The sequence below is a fragment of the Ammospiza caudacuta genome, chromosome 15, assembly GCF_027887145.1.
Source record: "Ammospiza caudacuta isolate bAmmCau1 chromosome 15, bAmmCau1.pri, whole genome shotgun sequence".
Lineage (NCBI taxonomy): Eukaryota > Metazoa > Chordata > Aves > Passeriformes > Passerellidae > Ammospiza > Ammospiza caudacuta.
The window spans coordinates 5,914,205-5,936,109 of NC_080607.1; the positions used below are offsets into that span (position 1 = coordinate 5,914,205).

The following is a 21,905-nucleotide window of genomic DNA, read 5'->3' on the forward strand; positions in this document are numbered from 1 at the left end:
TAGCCCCCTTGGCCACAAGGACCCACTGCTGGCTTGTGGAGAGTTCCTTGTCCACCAGGACCCCCAGGTCCTTCTCCACAAAGCTGCTCCCCAGCAGGTTGGCCCCAGCCTGTGCAGGTGTCTGAGGCTGTTCCTGCCCAGGTGCAGGAGCTTGCTGGATTTCAGAAGGTTCCTCTCTGCCCATCCCCAGCCTGCTGAGATCCCTCTGAGGGGATGCACAGAGGCCCTCATGGGCAGGCATTGCCCACTTCATCCAAGCCATTGATGAGCAAGTTCTACAACTTTGGTCCCAGGAGTGAGCCCTGGGGGACACCACTAATGACAGGCCTCCAGTGAGACCTTGTGCCACTAATCACACCCCTCTGGCTTCTGCTGTTCAGCCAGCACTCAGTTCAGCCCATTGCCCACTCCTCCAGCCCCTGCTGCATGAGTTCCCAAAGAGGATGTTGTGAGTGACTGTGTCAAAAGCCTTGCTGACATCAGAGTAAGCAATACCCACTGCTCTCCCTTTGTCCACCCAGGTAGACAGAAGGCAATCAGGTTGGTCAGGCATGATTTATCTTTAGTGAATCTAATGCTGACCATTCCTGATCATCTTCTTGTCCTTCCATGTGGGGAAGAGGAGATCTCCAGCATGAGATACTCCATCACCTTTCCAAGGATTGAGGTGATTGTGACAGGGCCATAATTCCCTGGGTCCTCCTCCATGCCCTTTCTGAAGACCAGAATGATGTTTGCTTTCTTCCAGCCCCCAGGTACCTCCTGATCTCCATGACCTTTCCAAGATAATGGGGAGTGGCCTCACTCTGGTGTCCATGAGCTCCCTCAGCACTCATGGTCACATCTGTCAGGGCCTGAGGACTGGTGGATGTCGAGTTTGTCCAGGCATTCAGTAACCCAGTTCTGATCTCTGAGGGCTGGTCTTGTCCAGTACAGACCGATGCTAATAGAGGCACTCAGGAACTCTGCCTTCTCTGCATTCTCTGTTACCAGGGTCTCCCCTCCATTTAGGAACAGACAGAGACACATCATCCTTGGTTTTCCTTTTGTTGCTGATGTGTTTTAAAAAGCCCTTCTTGATGTCCTTGCCCAGATTTAATTCCAAGGTGGTCCTTGGTCTTCTTTGTCTCATTTCTACTTACTCCAACACTGTCTCTATGTTCATTCCAAGTGGCCTGAGCCTGCTTCCATCTCCTGTGTATGTCATGCTTGCACTTGAGAAATGACCGAAGTTCTTTGTTTATCCACTCAGGTCTCTTGCTTCCTTTGCCCAGTTTCTTGCTCACTAGGATGCATTGTTGTTGAGCCTGGAGGAGGTGATCCTTGAATATCAGCTTGGACCCCTTTACCCTGCAGTGCCTGTTCCCATCTGCTTCTTTCAAGAAGGTCCCTGAAGAGGCTAAAGTTAGCTCTCATGAGGTCTGTGGTTGTAATCTTGCTGCCCTGCTTTTTCCTCACTCCCAGCTGAACTCCACAACCTCATTCATAGGCAGTGCAGCCAAGGCTGACCTCAGGCTTTACATCTCCAGCAAGGCCTTCCCTGATGCTTAGGGTAAGGTTGAGCAGCATGTTCCTTGTGGGATCCTCCACTGCCTGTGGCAGCAAGTTGTCATCAGTGCTTTCCAGGAACATCCTGCACTGTGTGGCTTCTCCAGCTGATGGCAGGGAAGCTAAAGTCCCCCACAAGAACCAGGACCTGTGACTTTGAGATTGCTTTATGTTCCCTGTAGAAAGCCTCATCTACTTCTCTTCCTGTTCAGGTGGCCTCTAGCAAACACCCACAACAATGTCACCCTTACTTGTCTGTCCTTTTATTCTGACCCATAAGCTCTGGACTCACTCATCATCTACCCCAGACAAAGCTTGACACATTCCAAGTGTTGCCTCACACAATGGTCAACTCCACCACCCCTTCTGAGGCACCCAAGGATATGAATGTCTCTCATGGCCTTCTGTTGCCTTGTTCTACAGGCTGACTCTGTCTCTGGAAGAAAAGGATCTGAGCCTCAGAACCCTGGAAGAAAACAACCTGGCCCAGATCAGTCAGGTGTCTCAGCTTCATTCTGCCCTTACCCAGGCTGAGGAGCTCCACTCAGAGCACAGAAGAGAAGTGCAGGAGCTCAACAAACAGGTAAGCTGTGCAGTGGCATCCTCTTCTCCAGGGACACACAACAGCACCTTTGCCTTGGAGGCCCCAACCTCTTTCCCCTGCCAGCAGCATCCACAGCTGCCGTGTTCTGCCCGGGGCTGCTGCTGCACCCTGAGCCTGAGGCTGGATCTGGTGTCAGCTGCAGAAGTTTTCCCCCATCCTCTCCCGGGTCCCAGCAGGAAATGTGGGAGGAGAAGCAGCAGCAGACTCCTCTGGAGCTTCTCTGTCCCTCTGTTAGCAGTGTTGTCCCAGACAGAGTAGGTGCCTGTGCCAGGCTCTGAGCAATGTGGGGACACAGAGGTGGCTGTGGCAGGCTGGGCAGGGCACTTCCAGCACAGCCAGTTCAGCCGCTGTTCAGAGCTGCAGCCCAAGGATGCCCATTGCCTCCCTTTCCCTATTTTCTCTCCATTTGCTTCTGTGACTTCTGGGTTTGACATGTTTTTGGCCTGAAATGATTTCTCCTTTGTTGCTCTCCCTGCAGCCCACTCTGCTGCCTCAGGAGCAGCCGTGTCCCTGAGGCTGTGTTCATCCATCTTTCAGATCCAGGCCCTACAGCATGCAGTGCTGCAGATGGAGGCTTCCCAGGCAACTCGGCAGAAGCAGCTGCTGAAGGAGCTGGAGGAGTCCCAGGCAGGAGAACGCTCTTTGAGGGACTCTGTGCACGTGCTGGAGGCTGAGGTGTCTGAGCTGCGTGTGAAGCTCCAGAGCTCTGATGACAGAGCAGAGGCCTTGGCCACACAGTGTCAACAGGCCAGTGGTGCCCACCAGGAAACTCAGTCCCAGCTGGACAAACTGCTCTTAGCTCTCCACCACATGATCAGGGTCAGCAGGGACTTGGTCACTTGGAGCTCAGGTAAGTGTGGGAGGCTGGGTGTGCAGGTGGAGTGAGGGGTGTTCCTGGTCACCCTGGTATCACACACTCACCCTGTCAGTTTAGGCTGACTCAGGCCTTGGGAAGTCTTGACAGTTTGACTTCCCTGCAGAGACACAAGTCCATGTTTGTATGTAGAGAAGTGATCAGAGTCAGGAGGGAGAAGGGACCAAGTCCTGTCAAGCCCAGGGCCCGTGCAGTTGTCTCTGGGGCAGTGCTGACATTAGTGGTTGTCAGAATAATGTCAGCCTGTGACACACATCCTGCTGCAAGGCGAGCTCTAGGACAATGACAAAGGCACCTCCTCCTAGGTAGAGAGGCCTTGTTTGTTGGAGACTAGTGGATTAAATCTTGAAACATAATATCTTCTCTTTTCAGAAGAGGATCATGTCATGGGCCTAACTGCTTCTCAGGCCGGGGATGTCTCCACAGAGCTCACAGTGGACAGAGTGGCAGCAGCTCTGCAAGACCTGCAGCAGCACCTGGAGCATTCCCAGAAAGATCTGGTAATGTGTGCCCAGTGCACCCAGAAATCCTGTGTTGCTGTTGGGCTGCTGCACAAGCACTGTGCCAAGGCCATGATGGGTGTGAGTCCTTGTAGGGGGGTTGGTTCACTGCCATGGGGAGCAAGGAGGATCACAATCACATCCACCAGTACAGTCCAGCTGCCCTCTCCCACATGGGCTATTTCTTCTTTAGTGTTTGTAGCCCTTTGTCTCCTGCCAGCAGTGGCAATGGCAGGTGATTCTGCTCCACTTGTCTCTTCCAGAATGATGCAAGGAACAGGATACAGGCCTTGGAGCTGGAGCTGGTCACGAGGCAGGATCAGATAGACAATCTCAGAGCCAGCAATCAGGAGCTGCAGATACAGTTGGATGAAAGTCGGGCAGGTACAGCTTCTCCTCTCCCACCCACTGTCCCATGCTGTCTCACCCGTGGGGATCTCACTGATGCCTCGCAGAGGAAAAGTGCCCATAGCAGAGGGGGAAAACAGCCAGCAGGAGATTTCTCCATCCAAGTGCCAGTGAAAGCTTTCTCCTGAGAAACATGCTGTGGCTGGCAGTGCCATCTGGCTCTGCTAGGGCTGATCCCGTGCACAGCTGGTGCCTCTCAGGTGCTGTGTCTGTGCTAAGGAGCTGTACCTGGATGCCTCAGCTCCATTGCCCCAAACTGCAGGCCCTGCCAGAGTCTCCAGGCTATTGGCCTCTCTGGAGCAGGCCTGCACAGGCATCCCTCTCCTTTGTCTTGGCTTGCTCACTCTGCTCTTGGCATGTGCAAACACACTTTCCTATCCCTCTGAACCTTGCCCCTTTCATTCCTGCCTTTTTCTGTGCCTGGAATTTTCCTTCATTTCTGTCAGCTTTGGAGCCTTTGTGGGCTTAGGGCCTGGCAAACACAAGCAGGTAGAGAAGACAGTGCTGTTGAATCTGCAGGATGCACATCAGCTTAACTTGAATTTTCTTTTCCTCTCCTCCTTCCCCTTCCCTCCTGCAGCAATGTTGAAGGCAGAACACCAGAAGACCTCTCTAGAAACTGCCTTGAAGGAAGAGACCATTACCCTGAAGGAAGAGGCTGTGGCTCTCCGTCAGGAGGTGGCATCTCTGAAGAAGAAATTGGAAAACCTGGAGAAGGAAAGGAAAGATGTGCTGGTGAGATTGGCAGATGCCATGAATTGCCATTTCCTGGCTATGTTTGGACCTTGTGTTCATAGTTCTGACAAGCACCTTTTCTCAGTTTAATTTTCCAATTGCATTCTTCTGAATAAGGAAGAGAAGATGTTGTAGTCATGGGCAAAGCCAGTTAATGCTGAGGCTGCTGATTTTCCTCCATGCTGGGTTTCTGTGCCCTAGAACCTTTAGTTCTCAATGTCCTCAGTGTCCCCACTGACATTGCATGGTTTGGGGAATTCCTGGTGTCCAATCCCATGTTTAGATTTCTAAATATCTGGATCTGGAAGGAGGGGAGAGTCCCAAGTTTGCTGTTAAGAGAAAGGTGTTTGTCCTTGGCCATCGGAGAGCAGCCAGTGGGGAGAGAGGAGAGGAAAGGCAAGTGCTGATCCCCAGCAGGATGTGTGCCTGCAAGGGGAGAACTCGTCCTGAGTGGCAGCAGAGAATGACAGACTGATGTGGCCATTGCTGCTGCCAGAGAGGGCAGTGGGGCTCTGGGGGATGGAGCCATGGAAACTCTACACAGGAGAGGTGGAAAACCACTGCTGTCAGCCCAAGGGCAGGGAATGAAAGGCTGGGGCTGTTTGCTCTTCCCTTCCTCCCTGATGGAGAGCACATCCTCGTGGCACTGCCTGAATCCTGCTTAGCGTGCACTTGCAATCCTGGCTGCAGTTCTGGCAGCTCCTGCCCAAAGGAGCACTGGAGTGGAGCTGCAGGAGGTCAGGGAAGGGCAGAAGGGAAGCTGGGACAGGCTGAGTGAGCTGGGAAAGATGCAGCATCAAGGGGGGCCCAGCAAAGCTCTGCAGCATCCCGAGGGGCAGAGAGAGAGGGGCAGCCTGTGCCTGCCCCTGCAGCAGGGGGCCAGATCTGGTATGAAAAGCAAAGGGAGAGAGGGAATGAGTGACCCTTTTTCTCCCTGTTTTGGCAGCATGAACAGGACAGGCTGCAGGCAGATAAAGAAAAACTAGAGTGTGAGATAAAACTTCTGGAGGAATCAGTCACAGCCTCTGAAACCCGAGCAAATACAGCAATAGACAAGAATCACTCTCTTGAACAAGAACTCCAAACTGCCCTGTCCATGTTAAAAATTAAAAATGAGGAAGTACAAAACCAGGGGAAGAAAATGGAGATTCTTCAGAAAGAGGCAGCAGAGACCAAAGCTTTGCAGGAGCATCTCACTCATGTGACTGCCATACTGTCAGAGAGGGAGGGAGAAATGAAGTTGTACCAAGAGCAGATGAGAATGTTGGAAAAGCAGAAAGAAATGCATAAAACTGCTCTTAATCAGGTTATTAAGGACATAACAGAGAAAGAACAGAAGACAGAATCCCAACAGGAACAGATACAGGAGCTGGAGAAGCAGCAAGAAAAGCAAAGGATTGTTTTAAGCAAAATGAGCCAAGAGCTGGAAGAGAAGGACCAAGAGATCAGGTCCCAGGAAGAGCTGATAAGGGAGCTGGAGAAGCAGTTAGAATTGCAGAACTCTGCTGTCAGCAGGGTGAGCAAAGAGCTGGAGGAGAGACACCTGGAGATCAAATTCCAGGAGGAGAAAATAATGATTCTAGAACAGCATGGTGCAGTACAAGTCAGAAATCTGCTTGTTGATCTTGATGATATGAAAGGAAACCTGAAGGAGAAAGGGTTGGAGCTTCTTTCTCTGACTCAGCAGATTCAAGAACTGGAAAAGGAGAGAGAAGATGTGAAATCTCTAAATGCTAGCCTTGAGCACCTGAGAACTATTCTTAAGGACAGAGAGAGTGAGTGTGATGCTCAAAGGGAAGAGTTAAGGCTCCTGCAGCAGTACAAGGAACAGCAAGACAGGCATCTGCAAGAGCTTCTTGATAAAGTAGAAATCATGACACTTTCTTTATCTAAAAAAGAGCAAGAGCTTGAGTCACAGCAAAAGCAAATGCAGGAAGTTGAAGAAGTGATGGAAATGCAGTTAAAGACTGTCCGGGACCAACTGGAGCAGACCTTAGCAACCTTAAAAGAAAAAGACAGACTTATGGACATCCAAAAGCAACAAACAAGGAGCTATGAGGAAAAAAAAGAGGAACAGATTAATGTCTTGCACAGAGACTTAGAATACTCTCGAACAATATTGAAAGAAAAGGATTTAATGATTGAATCTCAGAAGGAACTGATTGAGACCTTCCAAAAACAAAAGCAAGACTCTGAACAGCAGAAGCAAATTCTGCATTGTCTTCAAGTGGAACTAAAGGAAAAAGAGCAGGAAATTTTGTCCCTTAGAAAGCAATGTGAGGCATGCAAGGAAAAGGAGGAAAAGCTTGAAGCTGAGCAAAGAAATTTTCATGCAACAGCACTGAGTCTGAAAGAAAAAGAAGACAAGATTTGTGTTCTGGAGGACACCATCACAAAGCTTCAACAGCAGAAGGAAGAGACAGCAGTGCAGGCTAAAGCCATACTGCAAAAACTAGAATATGCTGAGTCTTCTCTTGAAGCTAAACATCAAGAGATAGTGGCTTTGCAAGAGCATGTCCAGGACCTTCAAGAGCAGAAGGAGGTGGCAGGCAAGCAGGCCAAAAGTCTAGAGCAGGATCTAGACAAAGCAAGCCAGATGTTGAAGAAGAACCATTTGGAGTTCCTCAAGCAGACAGAGCAAATGAACACGTTCCAGCTTCGTGAAGAAAGCATGAAAGTAGCGCTAACATCATGCCAGAAACAAGTGACTCTACTTGAGGAAGTGGTGAGGAAGAAAGATGAGGACAATGACACTCTTAGGCAAAAACTCCAGCATGTAGAAGAAGAACTGAAGACTTTGCAGAATCTCCAGCTTAGGTTAACTGAGAAGAATGAAGGGGTTAGACATGATGGAGAGCAAGAGTTCCTGAAAGAAACCTTCCCTGAAAGAGAAGGAGAGATCAGGGCTCAAAGTGAGCAAAAGCAGATAGAAGTGGAAATAAGAGCTCTTCGGGAAGATCTCCAGCACGTTCAGCATACTCTGACAAAGAAGGATAAAGAGGTCAAGTACCAGACAGACAAAGTCAAGTATTTAAAGAAGACTCTAATAGAGAGAGAACAAGAACTTAGGAGGCAGAGTGAACTCCTGAAAGAATTAACATTGGCTTTGCGATGGAAAGATGAAGGGGAAACCCTAAAGAAACAAATCCAAAAACTCCAAAAATGGGAGGAAGAGGAAGCAGAGAAGAGGAAAATTCTCCAAGAGAGGGACTATCTCTTGCAAAGGCAGAAGGAAATTACCCAACAGTTAGAAGCTGAGAGGGAAGCCAATGGCAAAGACCTGGAGTGTGTGACTGCTGCTTTGAAGCAGAGGGAAAGCAGAGAACATGAATGGAGAGAGAACGCTCAAGTCCTGAGTGCTGCACTGAGCAAGAGTGAAATGGCCAATGGGAATCTGAAGAAGGAGATAACCATCCTGCAGAGAATGATTTCAGAGAGAGACACAGACCGATTTCGTCAACAGGCAGGCACTGGCATTGACCTTCAGTCCACTGCAACACACCTGAATTATTCCAGTGATGTTTCCCAAGAAGAGGTGGGTCTCTATCCCTGTCAGTGCAGGCCTGCTTGGGTAAAGCAGCCTGGGCTGCAGCAGGCAGCCTTGTCTGTGTGCCTGACTCCAGCCAGAGGCCATTGACTGCCAGATTGTTTCCTGGCACACCCGGAATGACTGATCCAGCTCTGGAGCTTGATGGTCAAATCATCTCCAGGCCAAAAGCTGGGCATGGGGAGCTGCTTCTCCTGTGCCCACAAAAGGGGAGGCAACACATAGGGGTTTGGAATTGGTGTGGGAAGGAATGGAGCAGGTGAGCAGAGTGATGAAATAAACCCAGCTGAGTATTGTACCAAGAGGGCTCAACAGCAGCTGCACTGCTGGTGCTTTGAGGATGCTTCCCGAGATGGAGATTTCTGAGGGGTAGTTTTTCCTGTGTGTTAAAAGAATGGGATTTCTTTTATTGCCTGGTCAGATTAAATTCTTTATTTTGCATTCAGGACATGTTTGTACTGCAATTCAAAAATCACAGAGGCAAACTTGTGTGTATTTTTCCAAAGTGGACTTAGTCAGATCCTGCTAGTGGAACAGTTGCAATAGCCTGTGCTGCAGCTTTGCCAAGAATTTGCCTATATCCTGGTGTCCATTAGTATATTGGCATGTAAAAAGTGCTACTAAGAAAACACTGTATTTATGCATTATACATTTACTTATGACTTAAGAAATATTACTTGCAGCCTGATCTGGGATGCTGACAAGTATTGAGATCTGTTGATGGGAAGTAAAGATGTGACAAGGGCAAGAAATGTGAAAAGAGCATGAGATTTCAGTTATATCCATGTAGGTCAGGTATGCAAGAACATTCAGTCAGGTAATGCAGTGACATCCACACAGATATTTGTTTACTGCTGATACCAAGACTGCATTTATAGGTGCTTCAAGGAGCAGTTCGTGAAGAAAGGCACAAAGTAGAAGGAGGAATTTCCAAGCAATGCTTGTGGCCTGATTGATAACGTGGTATTTTCAAAGAGCAGTTCTGTATGACAATGTGACAGGTAAAGAGAATAGAGAAAAAAACTGCACTGTTTTATCACTGCAGAAATGCATGCTTCACCCACATCTTGCACATTTGGTTGTCTAAGGACAGAGAGCAGAAGTGTAGGTAAGAGAATTTACAGTGATGATCAAAAAGGATGACCAAAGATGGTAATTAACTTCCCCAAGGGGAGTAAATGTTTAAGTATTCCCAACTGAGAAGAAATGGCTGAGAGAGAGGTGAAGTTACTACAGAGCTTTGTAAAACCATGAAATGGCTGGATAGGAAATTAATGCTTCCAGTGTCTGAAAACCAGAATGGGGAACACTGAAAAAAAACTAGCAGGAAGCAGATCCAGAGCAAAGTACTCAATTCTCCAAGGGGATTTGGAGGAGGGTCCCTAGAGAGACGGTGTGTTGTTTTGGCCTGTGGACAAGGAGAAGAAGAAGGCCCTTAGCACTGTGCATTCCTGCTGTGGTCACTTTCTCCACTGTATCAATTCTGACACCCTTCTAACATTTATGTGGCACCAGCTCATGGCATCTCCTTTCTGAATGCCCAGCAGGCTCTTGCTGAAGGGGAGCAGCTGTCATGGCTGTCAGAGAAGAGACTCATGTTGCAGAGCCTGGAATGTCTGCAGCGAGCAGTTGCAAAGCTGGAAGATGAAAAGGTGGAGCTCAACCAACAAAACACTGAACTCAGGAGGACTCTTGAGCAGGTAAATTGGGCTTTGACTGCCTCTGCAGAGCCTCAGGCTCCTCTGGAACTCGGCACCTTAGGCCAGGCAGTGCTTTGGAGACCTCTGCTTGTTCCCTTGCCTCTCCCTGTCCCTGCTGTGGCCCAGCCCTTTGTTTGCTCTCTCTCTTGTGGCAGCCCATGGCTTTCACAAGGGCTTTCACTGCGCTGCCTCCCTCCCTGGCCCCGTGTCCCTGCACACACACACTGGCCTCTTTTGCACAGCTTCCAGCGAGAGCTTTTTGCCCCCAGTGTGGTCTGGTGCAGTTCAGGGTCTCAGAGCAGGGATCTCCTTCCTTGATGTCCAGAGCTGCTTTTGCTCCATGTTTGCTGACAGATTTCTGTGACCCTCTCTCCCATCCAATGTGCAGGTGGAACACGAACGGAAGAGACTGAAGAGATGTTTTAGGGGTCGGTTACTCCCAGATGCCTCTGGATTTTCTCTCTCTGAGTCTGACCAGTGCAAGTCGCCTGCTTCCAGACAGGTGAGAACATTTTTTTTTTGGTACGAGGAGGCTTTGGTCATACGGAGGAATGATGAAAAATCCCAGTGGCAGCAGCCCTCCAGTAGAGACCTAACAGAAGTCAAATATTGTCTGTGGTTGTGACCAAACAGACTGATAGAGCATCCTTTCCTTTTCTTCACAGGAGGAGTCTCATGCTCACTGCAGTCAGCGCTTGGCTGAGTTACAGAACCAGGTGAGGAGTAGGAAAACTTTCCTCCAAAGGCTGCTGTGGCTCTTCTCATGGGCACAGCTGTGCCTGCTGCTACAGCCTGAGTTGTGTTTGGCTCTTAGGAAGTGAGTACAGGAGGTGTTGTCAGTTGTGCACCTGTTGGCAACAACCAAATATCCTTTTCCTTGGTCTTGTTTCTGACTTGTCTAGATTAGGCGGTGGGGGAGAGAGATAGGATGAAATTCAGAGCACTGGAAGTTACCTGAAAATATCAGAATCATAGAATCATAAAATGCTTAAGGTTGGAAAAGCCCTCTCAGATAATCTAATCCAACTATTAAGCCAGATTGTCAATCCCAGCACTAAACCATGGCCCGAAGTGCCACAGCCACATGTTTTCTGAACACTTCCAGAGACCGTGATTCCACTACTTCCCTGGGCAGTGTGGACCAGGATGTTCTCCTTTGTTGCCTGTTTCCATTTTCCCTTGACTCTGTAACAGTGGAGCTTGCATTTTAGTAGAAATCCAGGGACCTGAGACAATGCCAGAGGTTTATTATTCCACTGGGCTTATTTGTCCACATTGTGCTCTGCTCCTGTATGGAAAGCTCTGAAGTTGGGGAAAGGGAGAGTTTGCGCCCTGTCCCTCAGCTCAAGTAGAAGAGTCCTCCAGGAGCTCAGGGGAGCAGCAGCCTCTGTGTTGAGGCACAGCCTGTGGAGAAAGGGGTCAGTGGCCCAAATGTGTGCTCTGGAAATCAGAGCTGGGTTCCTAAATCCTGTTGAGAGTCTCTATAATAGACCTGTGTTGGCTGAGGGATGTACATGGGAAGGGTTTGGCAGGCTTGAGCTGGACTTGTTGATGCTCTGAGCTCTGTTGTGTGTGGGAGCCTGTTCCTTTCCCCTTGCCCAAGGGCAGAGTGTTGGTGAGGGCTGGAGTTGGAGGCTGTGTGTGCCCCGAGAGCCGGTACCGTGGGGCTGCAGGTGCTCCTGTCAGCGTGGGCTTGTCTGAGCGGGGCCTTGTGCCTCTTTCAGGTGTCCCTGCTGCAGTCACAGCTGGCCCAAGAGCGACAGCACTGTCAGAATTACATTGAGAGCTGTGCAAGGACCAGGCAGGAGCTGTCAGACCTTCATCAGGAGCTGTCCTGCTCCTTTGCAGCTGTGCTCAAGGAGCCCGAAGTTGCTGTTCTGGAAGAAGAGACGCGGAAGCTGGATCAGTCTCTGAACCTTAACTCTGCACTGACACCCCTGGACCATCATTCTCTGGAGAGACAGCTGGAGCATCCAAGAGCCAGACCTGCCAGAAGCAATGATGACCTGAGGTAACAGCACCTCTGGTCTCCATTTGAATGGAACAATTTCTCCTAAGACAAAGAGCTCATGGATGTGAGAAATGGGGTCAGCTCCTCAGGACAGGGCTACTCCCTGCCTTAAACATCCGTTGGTCTCACATTCGGCTGGTATCAAACCTCACCTTATGTTGAGGATTAGGATCTACAAAACATTATTTCATGAAGTAGGTGATTTCTGGGACTAAAATGTGAATATGTGAGAACAACAACATAGGTAAGGAGAAGGAATGATGCATGGAGAATGAAGCCGGAACAAAAAAAAAACTAATCCTTGAACAGTAAGACTTGTGGGTGACATCTGTCTGAGGGCAGCTACTTAAAATAAAAGGACACAAAGAGTGTGCTACAAACAATTAAAGTAACATAACAGTTGGTGGTGTTTGCATTTGCAAGCATTTCCTAGGGACAGGTATTTTAATTTTTTTTAATAAAATGTTTTTCAGAAGAAAATTATACTCATTTTCACTGTCGCAATGAGGCTACTGCAAGCTCTTACAGTTTCCCTTCTTGAGGGCAGAGGTGTTCCCTGCAACAAGTAACGAGAATTTGAGGTGTTATCAAACAAAGGGGTGAAGAGTGCACAGCAGGGATCAAAGTTCAGTGAGAAATGAGGCTGCCCTTCCCTTCTCCCTTCCCTTTTTCCCTCCAAAGCACTGATGGCTTTGCCCCAACAGCAGCCCCAGGGACAGCTCAGCTGCTCTCCACAGGCTGTCAGTGCCCAGCTCCAGCCCTGCCACAGCCCGAGGCCACAGATGCATGGGGAGGGTGTCCTGGTGAATGGTTAAACTGAAAATCACAGACAAAGACTCTCTAACTCATCAAAGTTAGAAAGTGTTATGTTTATCACACTGGTGGGCAGCACCGTGGGGATCGTCCCCAAAATGCGTGACTGTGCTGCAAAAGTATTTTTGCCTTCCATTTATTTCCCAAAATAATACATATGCGTATCCCCAGCACCTCCCATCCCCGCTTTGTATTAAAATGATTTTATTAGTCCTTCATGCCTGGGCAATTCTTCCCTTGAATTGGGTGGGTGATCTCAAACTGGTTCAGTGGTCCCAAGGATTAAGTCAGGAAAGCCCGGTCAGGTCTCTGGGACCCTCTGACACAATCCAAGCCCCCCTGCTTCATGATGGATTGACATAGAGTCCAGGTTATGGGCATTGTCCTACTGGTTTCACTATGTTCCTATAATGGTTCCCCTGCTCCACTTCCTTTTACAAATTAGTTCATTGTGGCCACAGCTCTCTTCACAGAGAGAAGCAGGCACAACTTCCCAAGGATTTTTCCTGAGGAAGGCAGTGAGAACCTCAGAGAAGAAGAGAAAACAATTCTTATTTCTAGTCACTGCTCCTGTTGTTTTTGCACATGCGGAATCTGTTATGGAGATTGTTTACCAAAAGTGATTTGGTTAATTGGACACCAGTGAAAGTTGGTTTAAGTGATTAGTCAATCACTCAAAGCTGTGTCCTGGCTGTCTCGGACAGTCATGGGTTTTTTTTACTAGTATAGTAAGAGTAAGAGTATAGTATAGTATAGTATAGTATCTTTTTAGTATGTAATTTAATATAGTATTAGTGTAATATGGTATAGCTTAATAAAGCAATTGTTCAACATTCTGAATCATGGAGTCAGAGCACATTACTCCTTGCCAGGGGATTGCCTTTCTACCATAGTTCATAATATAACAATTAGCTTTAGCATCTAATAATCATTAACCTATTGTTGGTGTATCTAACTTCAATATGAATTGGTTCTAACGCTCAACTAAAATCTTAACGCTTTAAAATCATGATTCACTGGGCAGAGAGAGCTGCTGTCCACAGCGGCTGAATCTCCTTCCTATGCTGCCCACACTGCTGGCAATGCAGTCCAGGACATGGGTACTTTCTGGGCCAGTGCAGGGAGAGGTGTCCTCTGACTCTTATCCTGTCAGAGTCTTATCTTATCCTCTTAGCTTACTTGTCCGCCCAGCAACCCTGTATCTACAGGGTCTCTAGGTCATCTATAGGGTCTCTGAGGAGCTGGCCAGGCTCAAACACAGATGAAGGAAGCTGGAACCCCCTGCTTGGTGCCCTCATTCAGCTGCTTCCCTGCCCTAAATCCTCTTTTCTAGTTCCCCCATGAGGTGCCAGGGCTTCAGTGCAGGGGGCAGAGCAGAGTGCTGAGAGCCAGGCACTGGGCAGCAGCAGCAGCATCTCCATCTCCAGGAGTGGGCAGGGGTCCCCCACAGTGCCCACCATGGCCCTCAAGCAGCCGAAGGCGTGAGTGGGTCTGGGGGCATCACTGGGGGTTTGTGGGGGCACACAGGGCATGGCTGGAGCGCTCTGGGGGTCACGGGTGGCTGTTGGTGGGGCAGGGGCTCGGGGGGTGCTGGGGAGCACTGAAGGGTGACTGGGGGAGGTGGGGACTGCAGCGGTCAAGGCTCACAGGGAGGGGTTTTCAGGGGCTGCTGGATGTCTTGGTTTTGACTGAGAGAATTTTCTCCCAGAAGCTGCTCCAGCACTGTTTTTGGTATTCAAAGTGAGAACAACGCTGGTAACATGCTGAATCAGAGCCCTGTGGAGCTCACTCCAAGGCAAGGACTTTTCAGTGTCCCATGCTCTGCCAGCAAGGGGAGCATGGCCAGGAGACCCGACCCCAACTGGGCAGGGGGATATTCCTGGCCACAGAACCTCCTGCCCAGTACAGAAACTGGGAGGGGGCTGGGAGCCAGCGATTGCTACTGGGGAACGGGCTGGGTATTGGTCAGTGGGTGATGAGCAGCTACTGGGCACTGCTGGTTTCTATTGCATTCTCTCTCCTTTTCACTGGTCAAAGCAGAAGTGGTAATAGCAGTAATAAAATGTTTAGTTTTGTTTCAATTATTAAGGCTCTTTTTGTGTCAATCTATGGGTTTTACCTCTTCCTAATTTCCCCAGTCTCACCAGAGCAGAGACTGGCTGTGTGGGACTGAGTTCCTGGCTGGGGTTAAACCACGACAGTCCTTCTTGGTGCTCAACTGGGGCACAAAGAGTTGAGATAACAACAGATCTGAGGAGACCATGTTAAAACACAGCTGTAAGCATCTCGCGTATTTATTTAATAGCTGTGGGTCACAGTTTGCTCTCGTGATTCCTGCCCGTGCGCTCACAGGTGCATTTTATAAAACCCTTCCTGGTGGGTGTAGTCCCATGGAAATGTTCATCCTCCCTGGCTCTGGGCTAAGGTTATCACTCTGTTGTGGTTGATAACACGGGGCTGTGGTACGAGAGGACGGCTGGATCAAAGCTGCCGGCTGTGCTCGGCATTGCCGTCCCCGCTGGGCTTCGGGAGCCATCCAGTGGGAACTGCCCATAATTACACCTTTGGAAAGAGGCAAACTAGAAATCAGGCAGCTGTTTTTCCTGACAGAGGGGAGTCAGGCACGAATCGGGCTCTTACGCTGAGGTTTCGTGGTTTTAAGTCCTGATAGATAGAAGACCTGACATTGGTAAAGTTAGGCAATCAAGAGATCAGGCAGTTGTTTTAGTGTAAAGTCCTGAGCGTCAGGCAAATTTGAAGTTTGGTGGAGGAGGCTGAAGCTCCTCAAACAAGATTTTTCTTGAGATTACCTGTCAGTAGAGGCACCTTTGAGATTTTTTTCTGTTGAGACCCAAAAAATGGGAGGGTGTAATAGTAAGAAGACAGACAAGAGATTGAGGAATATACCTCCCAATAGTCCCTTAGGGGAAATGTTAGAGAAATGGGATTCTATAGAGGCCACGGAGGGATTAGATAAGGTGAAGATGATCCACTACTGCGTAGAAGTCTGGCCAGAATTAGAGGTGCAAGGAGGATGGCCTTCGTGTGGGACAAGGGACAAGTGGATGTGTCAACAACTGAGTCATTATCTGACAGCTCGAGGAGATACTGATCCTGAGCAATTATTGTATGTAGCTTGCTGGGTAAAGAGTGCTGTTGGGGATGAGGGGATGCGAATTTGTAAGGTACAGAAGAAGAAAGAGGGGAATGAAGGAGGGGATGATGGAATTGGTAAAAGATGGGACCCCCTGGATTATTTGTCTCCTGATGCCCCTCCACCTTATAATCCTCTTCCTCAAGCACCTCAAATGGCAGGTCCGGTTCCTCCCCTGGCTGCCATCTCATTACCACCTGCTCAAACTCCTCCTTCTACCTCTTCAGCTTCCCCTATGGTAAACCCAGTATCTCCCCCAATAACCACTCCCTCACCACCCCCTTCAGCTCCTCCAGTTCCTTGTGCATCACCACAAGTGCCTACTCCACCTGCTGCATTCTCCACCCCTTCTCCAGCTCCGCTTAATATCCACTCAGGCTCTTCTCCCCCTCCAATTGCTGTCCCTTTACCTCCTTCTAGTAGTTGGGACACAAATGCCTCCTTGCCCAGTAAACAGCTATCAGCAAATACACCTGCTGATCTGCAGAAAGTTCAGGGTAACCCAGATACCCCTCAAACTAGTAGTTTGGCATCTGAAGATGGGCCGTACTGCCGTGCCAGATCCAAGACCTCCAGGGTAGAGAGACTTTATCCCCTCAGGGAAGTTCCTATGGGAGGAGTAGTGGGAGGTGTTGGCTTTGTGATGAAACTCCTGCTACTTGGGCTAATGCAGAACTTCCAGCTGTACTCCAAAATAGACCCAGACACCCCAGAAGGTCAAGTGCTACTAAAGGTCCAATTTGTTACCAAATCTTGGCCTGATATACAGAGAAAACTAAAAAAGATTGAAGATTGGCAAGAGAAGGACATTAATGAGTTATTGAGAGAAGCATTGAAAGTGTATTTAAGGAGGGAAGAAGAAAAATCAAAGGCCAAGGCTAGGATCATGGTTTTGGGAGCTAGAGAAAGTGTGGGGGGCAAGCAAGGTAACAAAAGAATGGGCAGGTCCACCACCAGGAGGAGGTGAGGATAAGCCAGTATTGTCAGGTACAAGAGGGATGGAGAGACCTCAAGTCCCTTTGAGTGAATGACACTGCTATTATTGCGGAGAAACAGCTAGGTGGAAAGATATCCAATAGCACTGGGACTGGCCAGCAACACCTAAACTTGTAATAAGTGATGTGAAAGTAAAAGGTACCTTATTGTTGTCTTGTTGTGTGTGTGAGAATGAGTCACACCCAAAGTCAGCCTCAACTTCCCAGGCAGGTGGGAAGGGGGAGGCAGTGGAAAGAGGAGTGTGTGACCTGCAAACCAGACTATTGTTCCCCAGGCATGTCAGGGCTTTAGCCAGAGTGTGTGTGACCTGCACACCAGGCTATTGTCCCCGGGCAGGTGGGGACTTTGGCTGAAAGCTGCGTGTGACCTGCAAACCAAACTATTGTTCCCCAGGCATGTCAGGGCTTTAGCCAAAGAGTGTGTGTGACCTGCACACCAGGCTATTGTTCCCCAGACGAGTGAGGGGGCCATAGCTATAAGAGCATGAGTGACACGCAGACAGCCTCACAGGTGAATGGGCACCGGAGGCAACCAGAGTCAGGACCCTTCCAAGAGGCCCAGAGATACTGAGACCTGTGGGCCAACCACAAGGTGAGGGGACGGCCACAGGGAGCTGTGATTTTCTGGCAATAAGGATCCACTTTGTGTCTTGAGGGTGTGAAGGAATGTGTGAAGGTGAATGAGAAATAAAAGTGAATGAATGTAGAAGAATGAAAGTATAGGCAATGTAGATTGTGCATTTTAAGTTTTACCACATCTCCTTGGAGGGATGTGCATTGTTTTGAAAAGTAGCGTGAGAAAAAAGTTTGTTTTAGGTGTAAGGGGTTGAAAGAAAAGTGGTATTTAAGCTGTTAGTGAAAGTGAGAAACAGAGGCCGGAGATGAATAGATAAGATCTTTAAAATGGAAGAGAAAACCAGTAAGTTAGATACAGAGAAAAATGGGAGAATAAAAGCATACTAGAAGAGATACCCCCAAAATAGCCCTTTGGAAGTTAAGTTAGCTAACAGAAATACAACTCCTTGCAAACTACAGTGTATGCAGAAGTTGATGAGAGAAACATGCAAGCTATGGAAAAAGGGAAATGAACCAATTATACATAACATTAACCCAAGAAATTGGGTTTTGATAGAATCATAAAATAGTAGACCATTAATGCCTATATTTGAAAGCCCCTTTCAGGTACTCCTTATTGCTAATTCGACTGTGTGGATCAGAGGAAAGGGTTGGACCCACATCACCAGATTCCACCCCACTCTCCCTCTGGCATTGGACCGGACTCCACACCACTCTCCCTCTGGCACTGGACCAGATTCAACATCAGTTTTTCCCTCTGGCATTGGAACAGAGTCCACACCACTCTCAGCCCCTAACTCAGGACAGGATTCAACCACATCACGAGTTAATTCACCTGAATATACCATTATAAAAGGACCAAAAAGACTTAAAGTTGACTCTCAGAAGGAAGAGTCAAAAAGACCGATGAACTGTATAGGAAAAGAGTTTGGTATCAGAACCATACCATATCTTAAAGTGTTATAAGACAGTTCTGTGTTAAAAATAAGTTTGTAAAAAGTTAAAGATTGTTAATAAGTAATTCTGGTTAAGTTCCCCCAATTTAGTTCCAAAGACTCCAGGTTAATCCTCTACAGAGCACTCCCCTAGGAGAAACCAAAATTAGTGAGGAACAGACCAAGAGGGGTTTAACCAGAGAAGCGGATAGAAGAGACTCTAAAGAGCTTGGAAGCTTCTTCTCAGTAAAATTCCCCAAGAGGCAAGGCCGGGTGGGCAGGCTGTGCAAGATGACCCATACCGGACTCTTGGGAAGGGCAGTAATGATGGCTCTGATTGCTGGTGGTGCTCGGGGGAGCCCAGGAGAGCCGTGCAGTGAGTGCTACCAACCCCTCTATGAGGAGGAAGTGAGCTCCTTGTTGAGAGTCCACACCAATTCTAACCCTGATTGTGTTAACCTCTCCCAATTGGTCCTTTGCCAAGAAGATAAGAGAATGTATTGGATAGCTCAGAATACCGCCACTTTTAGGCAGCGACTCCTGGGAGAGTGCCCTATAGGAGAAGCCTGGTTGTGCTTTGAATGTGATGTTGCTTTTAACAATTATACAATTACAATACATATAACCCACCATTACTCAACGGCCACATACCTCCACAGCTCTTTGACTCAACGGCCATGTTTCTTCACAGCTCTTGGCTGTCTTAACCTCCACAGCTCTCAGGCTGCCACAGCTCTCGGCTGTCCTATCTTCCACAGCTCTTCAGGCTGCATATCTCCATCACGTCGGGGTCACCACTTGTTTTTATTATATTGTTGTTATCATATTTCCAGATTCCCATACCTTCTGGGTGGTTTTCTCACAAGCAGCTCTTCACAGCAGTGTTGTTCATGCTTCTTCATCAGGGCTCCTCCAAGGCTCTCCCTGACCAGCTAACCCACCCCCTTTTATCACAGTTATTTTCACTAGCCACAGCAGCCGCCCAATTAAGGACATCACAGCTGCAGCCCATCAAGAACAACTAGGATGGGGGCAAGGCCACTTATACAATACATATATTTTACTGAGATGCATAGGCCACTTATACAATACATATATTTCACTATGGCTCAAAGGCCACCTATACAATACATACTAAGATTCAACGGCCACCTATATTTCCCCATTTTCTTTTAACAATTATACAATTACAATACATATAACCCACCATTACTCAACGGCCACATACCTCCACAGCTCCTTGACTCAACGGCCATGTTTCTTCACAGCTCTTGGCTGTCTTAACATCCACAGCTCTCAGGCTGCCACAGCTCTTGGCTGTCCTATCTTTCACAGCTCTTCAGGCGGCATATTCCTCCACAGCTCTCAGGCTGCATATCGCCATCACATTGGGGTCACCACTTGTTGTTATTATATTGTTGTTATCATGTTTATAGAGTCCCATACCTTCTGGGTGGTTTTCTCACAAGCAGTTCTTTACAGCAGTGTTGTTCCTGCCTCTTCATCAGGGCTCCTCCGAAGCTCTCCTTGACCAGCCAACCCACCCATTTTATCCCAGTTATCTTCACTAGCCACAGCAGCCGCCCAATTAAGGACATCACAGCTGCAGCCCACCAAGAACAACTAGGATTGGGGCAAGGCCACTTATACAATACATATATTTTACTGAGACGCATAGGCCACTTATACAATACATATGTTTCACTATAGCTCAAAGGCCACCTATACAATACATACTAAGATTCAATGGCCACCTATAATATGATGCTGCTGAAGCAAGCTTAGTAGATCTAGTCAAAAGAAAAGAGATAGTAAAAGCAGTAAGAAAGATGGTTTGTAAAAGGTATTCAGCAGTAAAGAATTCTGCTACCTGGTGGATCCCAAGAGATCCAAATAAATTAGAGTCTGTTGAGAAAAAAGAAAGAGACAAGTGTACCCACCATGAAGTATATGAACTTTATGAGTGTACTGAAAAAGGGATAAACTCCTTCTGGAAAATGAAAAAACTGTGTATATATTGGGAATGCCCAACAGAAACTAATAACACATTTCAGGAGAGCCCTAAACACCTGGTTTTGATCTCTGGTACTAGAGCATACACTGAATTGTCAGGAGACTGGTCTGGCAGTTGCACCACTGAAATGATAAGACCAGCTTTCTTCTTATTACCCAAAGGAACTGGATCAAGTTTAGGAGTTCCTATATACAATGATTTAAGAGGAACCAAACAGAAGAGGCAAAGTGCAATAGAAATTGGGAGAATCCAAAATTGTAAGAGAATCCAGAATTGTAAGTTCAGACCCCAATATCTATGTTAAACAGAATCATCAAGCACCAGGCAGTATTAGAGATAAAGAATGCAATCATTAGAAACATCTCCAACTAAATAAAAACACTAGCATATGTAAATAACCAAGAACAAACTCCTACACTTTATTCCAGATGGTGGGATAACCTATGGACTTTCCAAAAGGATTTATGGGAAAAAGTAGCTTTCTTCACTGTGTGCACACTTGCTGGTTTGCTCTTTTTACTATGCTTACTTCCCTGCTTCGTTAAAATAGTAGTATTGGCCATGCAGACCAACCTAAAGATCTCAAAAAATTTTAACCTAAACAAACCAAAAAAAGTAACAAAGTAAAGTAACCATGATTAGCAGTTTGCTTAAGAAATTTATAATCAATACAAAAAAATTAAAGAAATATGATACTCATGAATCATGTTATAAATTATCAAATCGATAGCCAAATTATTAAAAATTTAACCACGATTTATTAGGTCAATTACAAAAAAAAAATAGTATTTTGAGCAACCACCACAGTCAAGACAGCATCAGTCCTGGGTATGGGGCGCTGGGGGAGACCAGATGTTCTCCAACAGAGTGATGGCATCCCCTCTAAGGTTCACACTGAGTGCTTCGTCCAGCTTATCTACAGTTTATTCTGCCTGAGGCAAAGATGACCCCATCTTTCTATTCACTTCTTTGAATGTAAATCCACTTCCATACATATGTTGAAATAGACAAAGACGGGCCCCAGTTTGCAGACAGAAGTCTAGGTAGACAGGGGAAGTTTGCTTTCACATGTAATAAGTTGGTATCAGTCCCTGAGTACCCAGACGCAATCAAGATGGGTCTGAATCTTGTGAGATTCCTGGGACACAGCAATTAATCATGGGCCAGGGAGGCTCCTGATGTTATCTCCCAGGTGCAGGAGAGGAGGAAATCATCACTGATGGTCCAGGAAGGCTCCTTTCAGACGTTAAACAGGTCAGATGCTATCTTGACATTGCCAGGAATTAGTTATAATTTGAATAGAGCTTTATTCCTGGCTGGGAGGTTAAAACATTATTTCTACTATATTTTATACCTACATGTATCTATTTATACAGCATGAATTAACTACATGACATATAACAAGTCAGAAATTGCAAGTTGATGTGAGCTTAAGTGTGGAGAGCTTTGTTCAGACATGGCTTATAGAAAAAGGCCATGATCATATACAGC

The 21,905-nt window shown here is 47.5% G+C and overlaps 1 protein-coding gene across 1 annotated transcript in view; it reads left to right on the forward strand.

The window, feature by feature from the left end:
• Window positions 1-12,361, forward strand: part of CEP250 (centrosomal protein 250) — a 28,412-nt gene extending 16,051 nt beyond the window's left edge. Inside the window, exons 23-32 of the mRNA XM_058814980.1 lie at window positions 1,972-2,131; window positions 2,690-3,002; window positions 3,399-3,526; window positions 3,790-3,910; window positions 4,515-4,669; window positions 5,616-8,204; window positions 9,761-9,916; window positions 10,305-10,418; window positions 10,582-10,632; window positions 11,641-12,361. Of these exons, the coding sequence (XP_058670963.1) occupies window positions 1,972-2,131; window positions 2,690-3,002; window positions 3,399-3,526; window positions 3,790-3,910; window positions 4,515-4,669; window positions 5,616-8,204; window positions 9,761-9,916; window positions 10,305-10,418; window positions 10,582-10,632; window positions 11,641-11,931 (4,078 nt within the window). The 3' untranslated portion in view covers window positions 11,932-12,361. The remainder of the gene's footprint in view (window positions 1-1,971; window positions 2,132-2,689; window positions 3,003-3,398; window positions 3,527-3,789; window positions 3,911-4,514; window positions 4,670-5,615; window positions 8,205-9,760; window positions 9,917-10,304; window positions 10,419-10,581; window positions 10,633-11,640) is intronic.
• The last annotated feature ends 9,544 nt before the right edge of the window (window positions 12,362-21,905 follow it).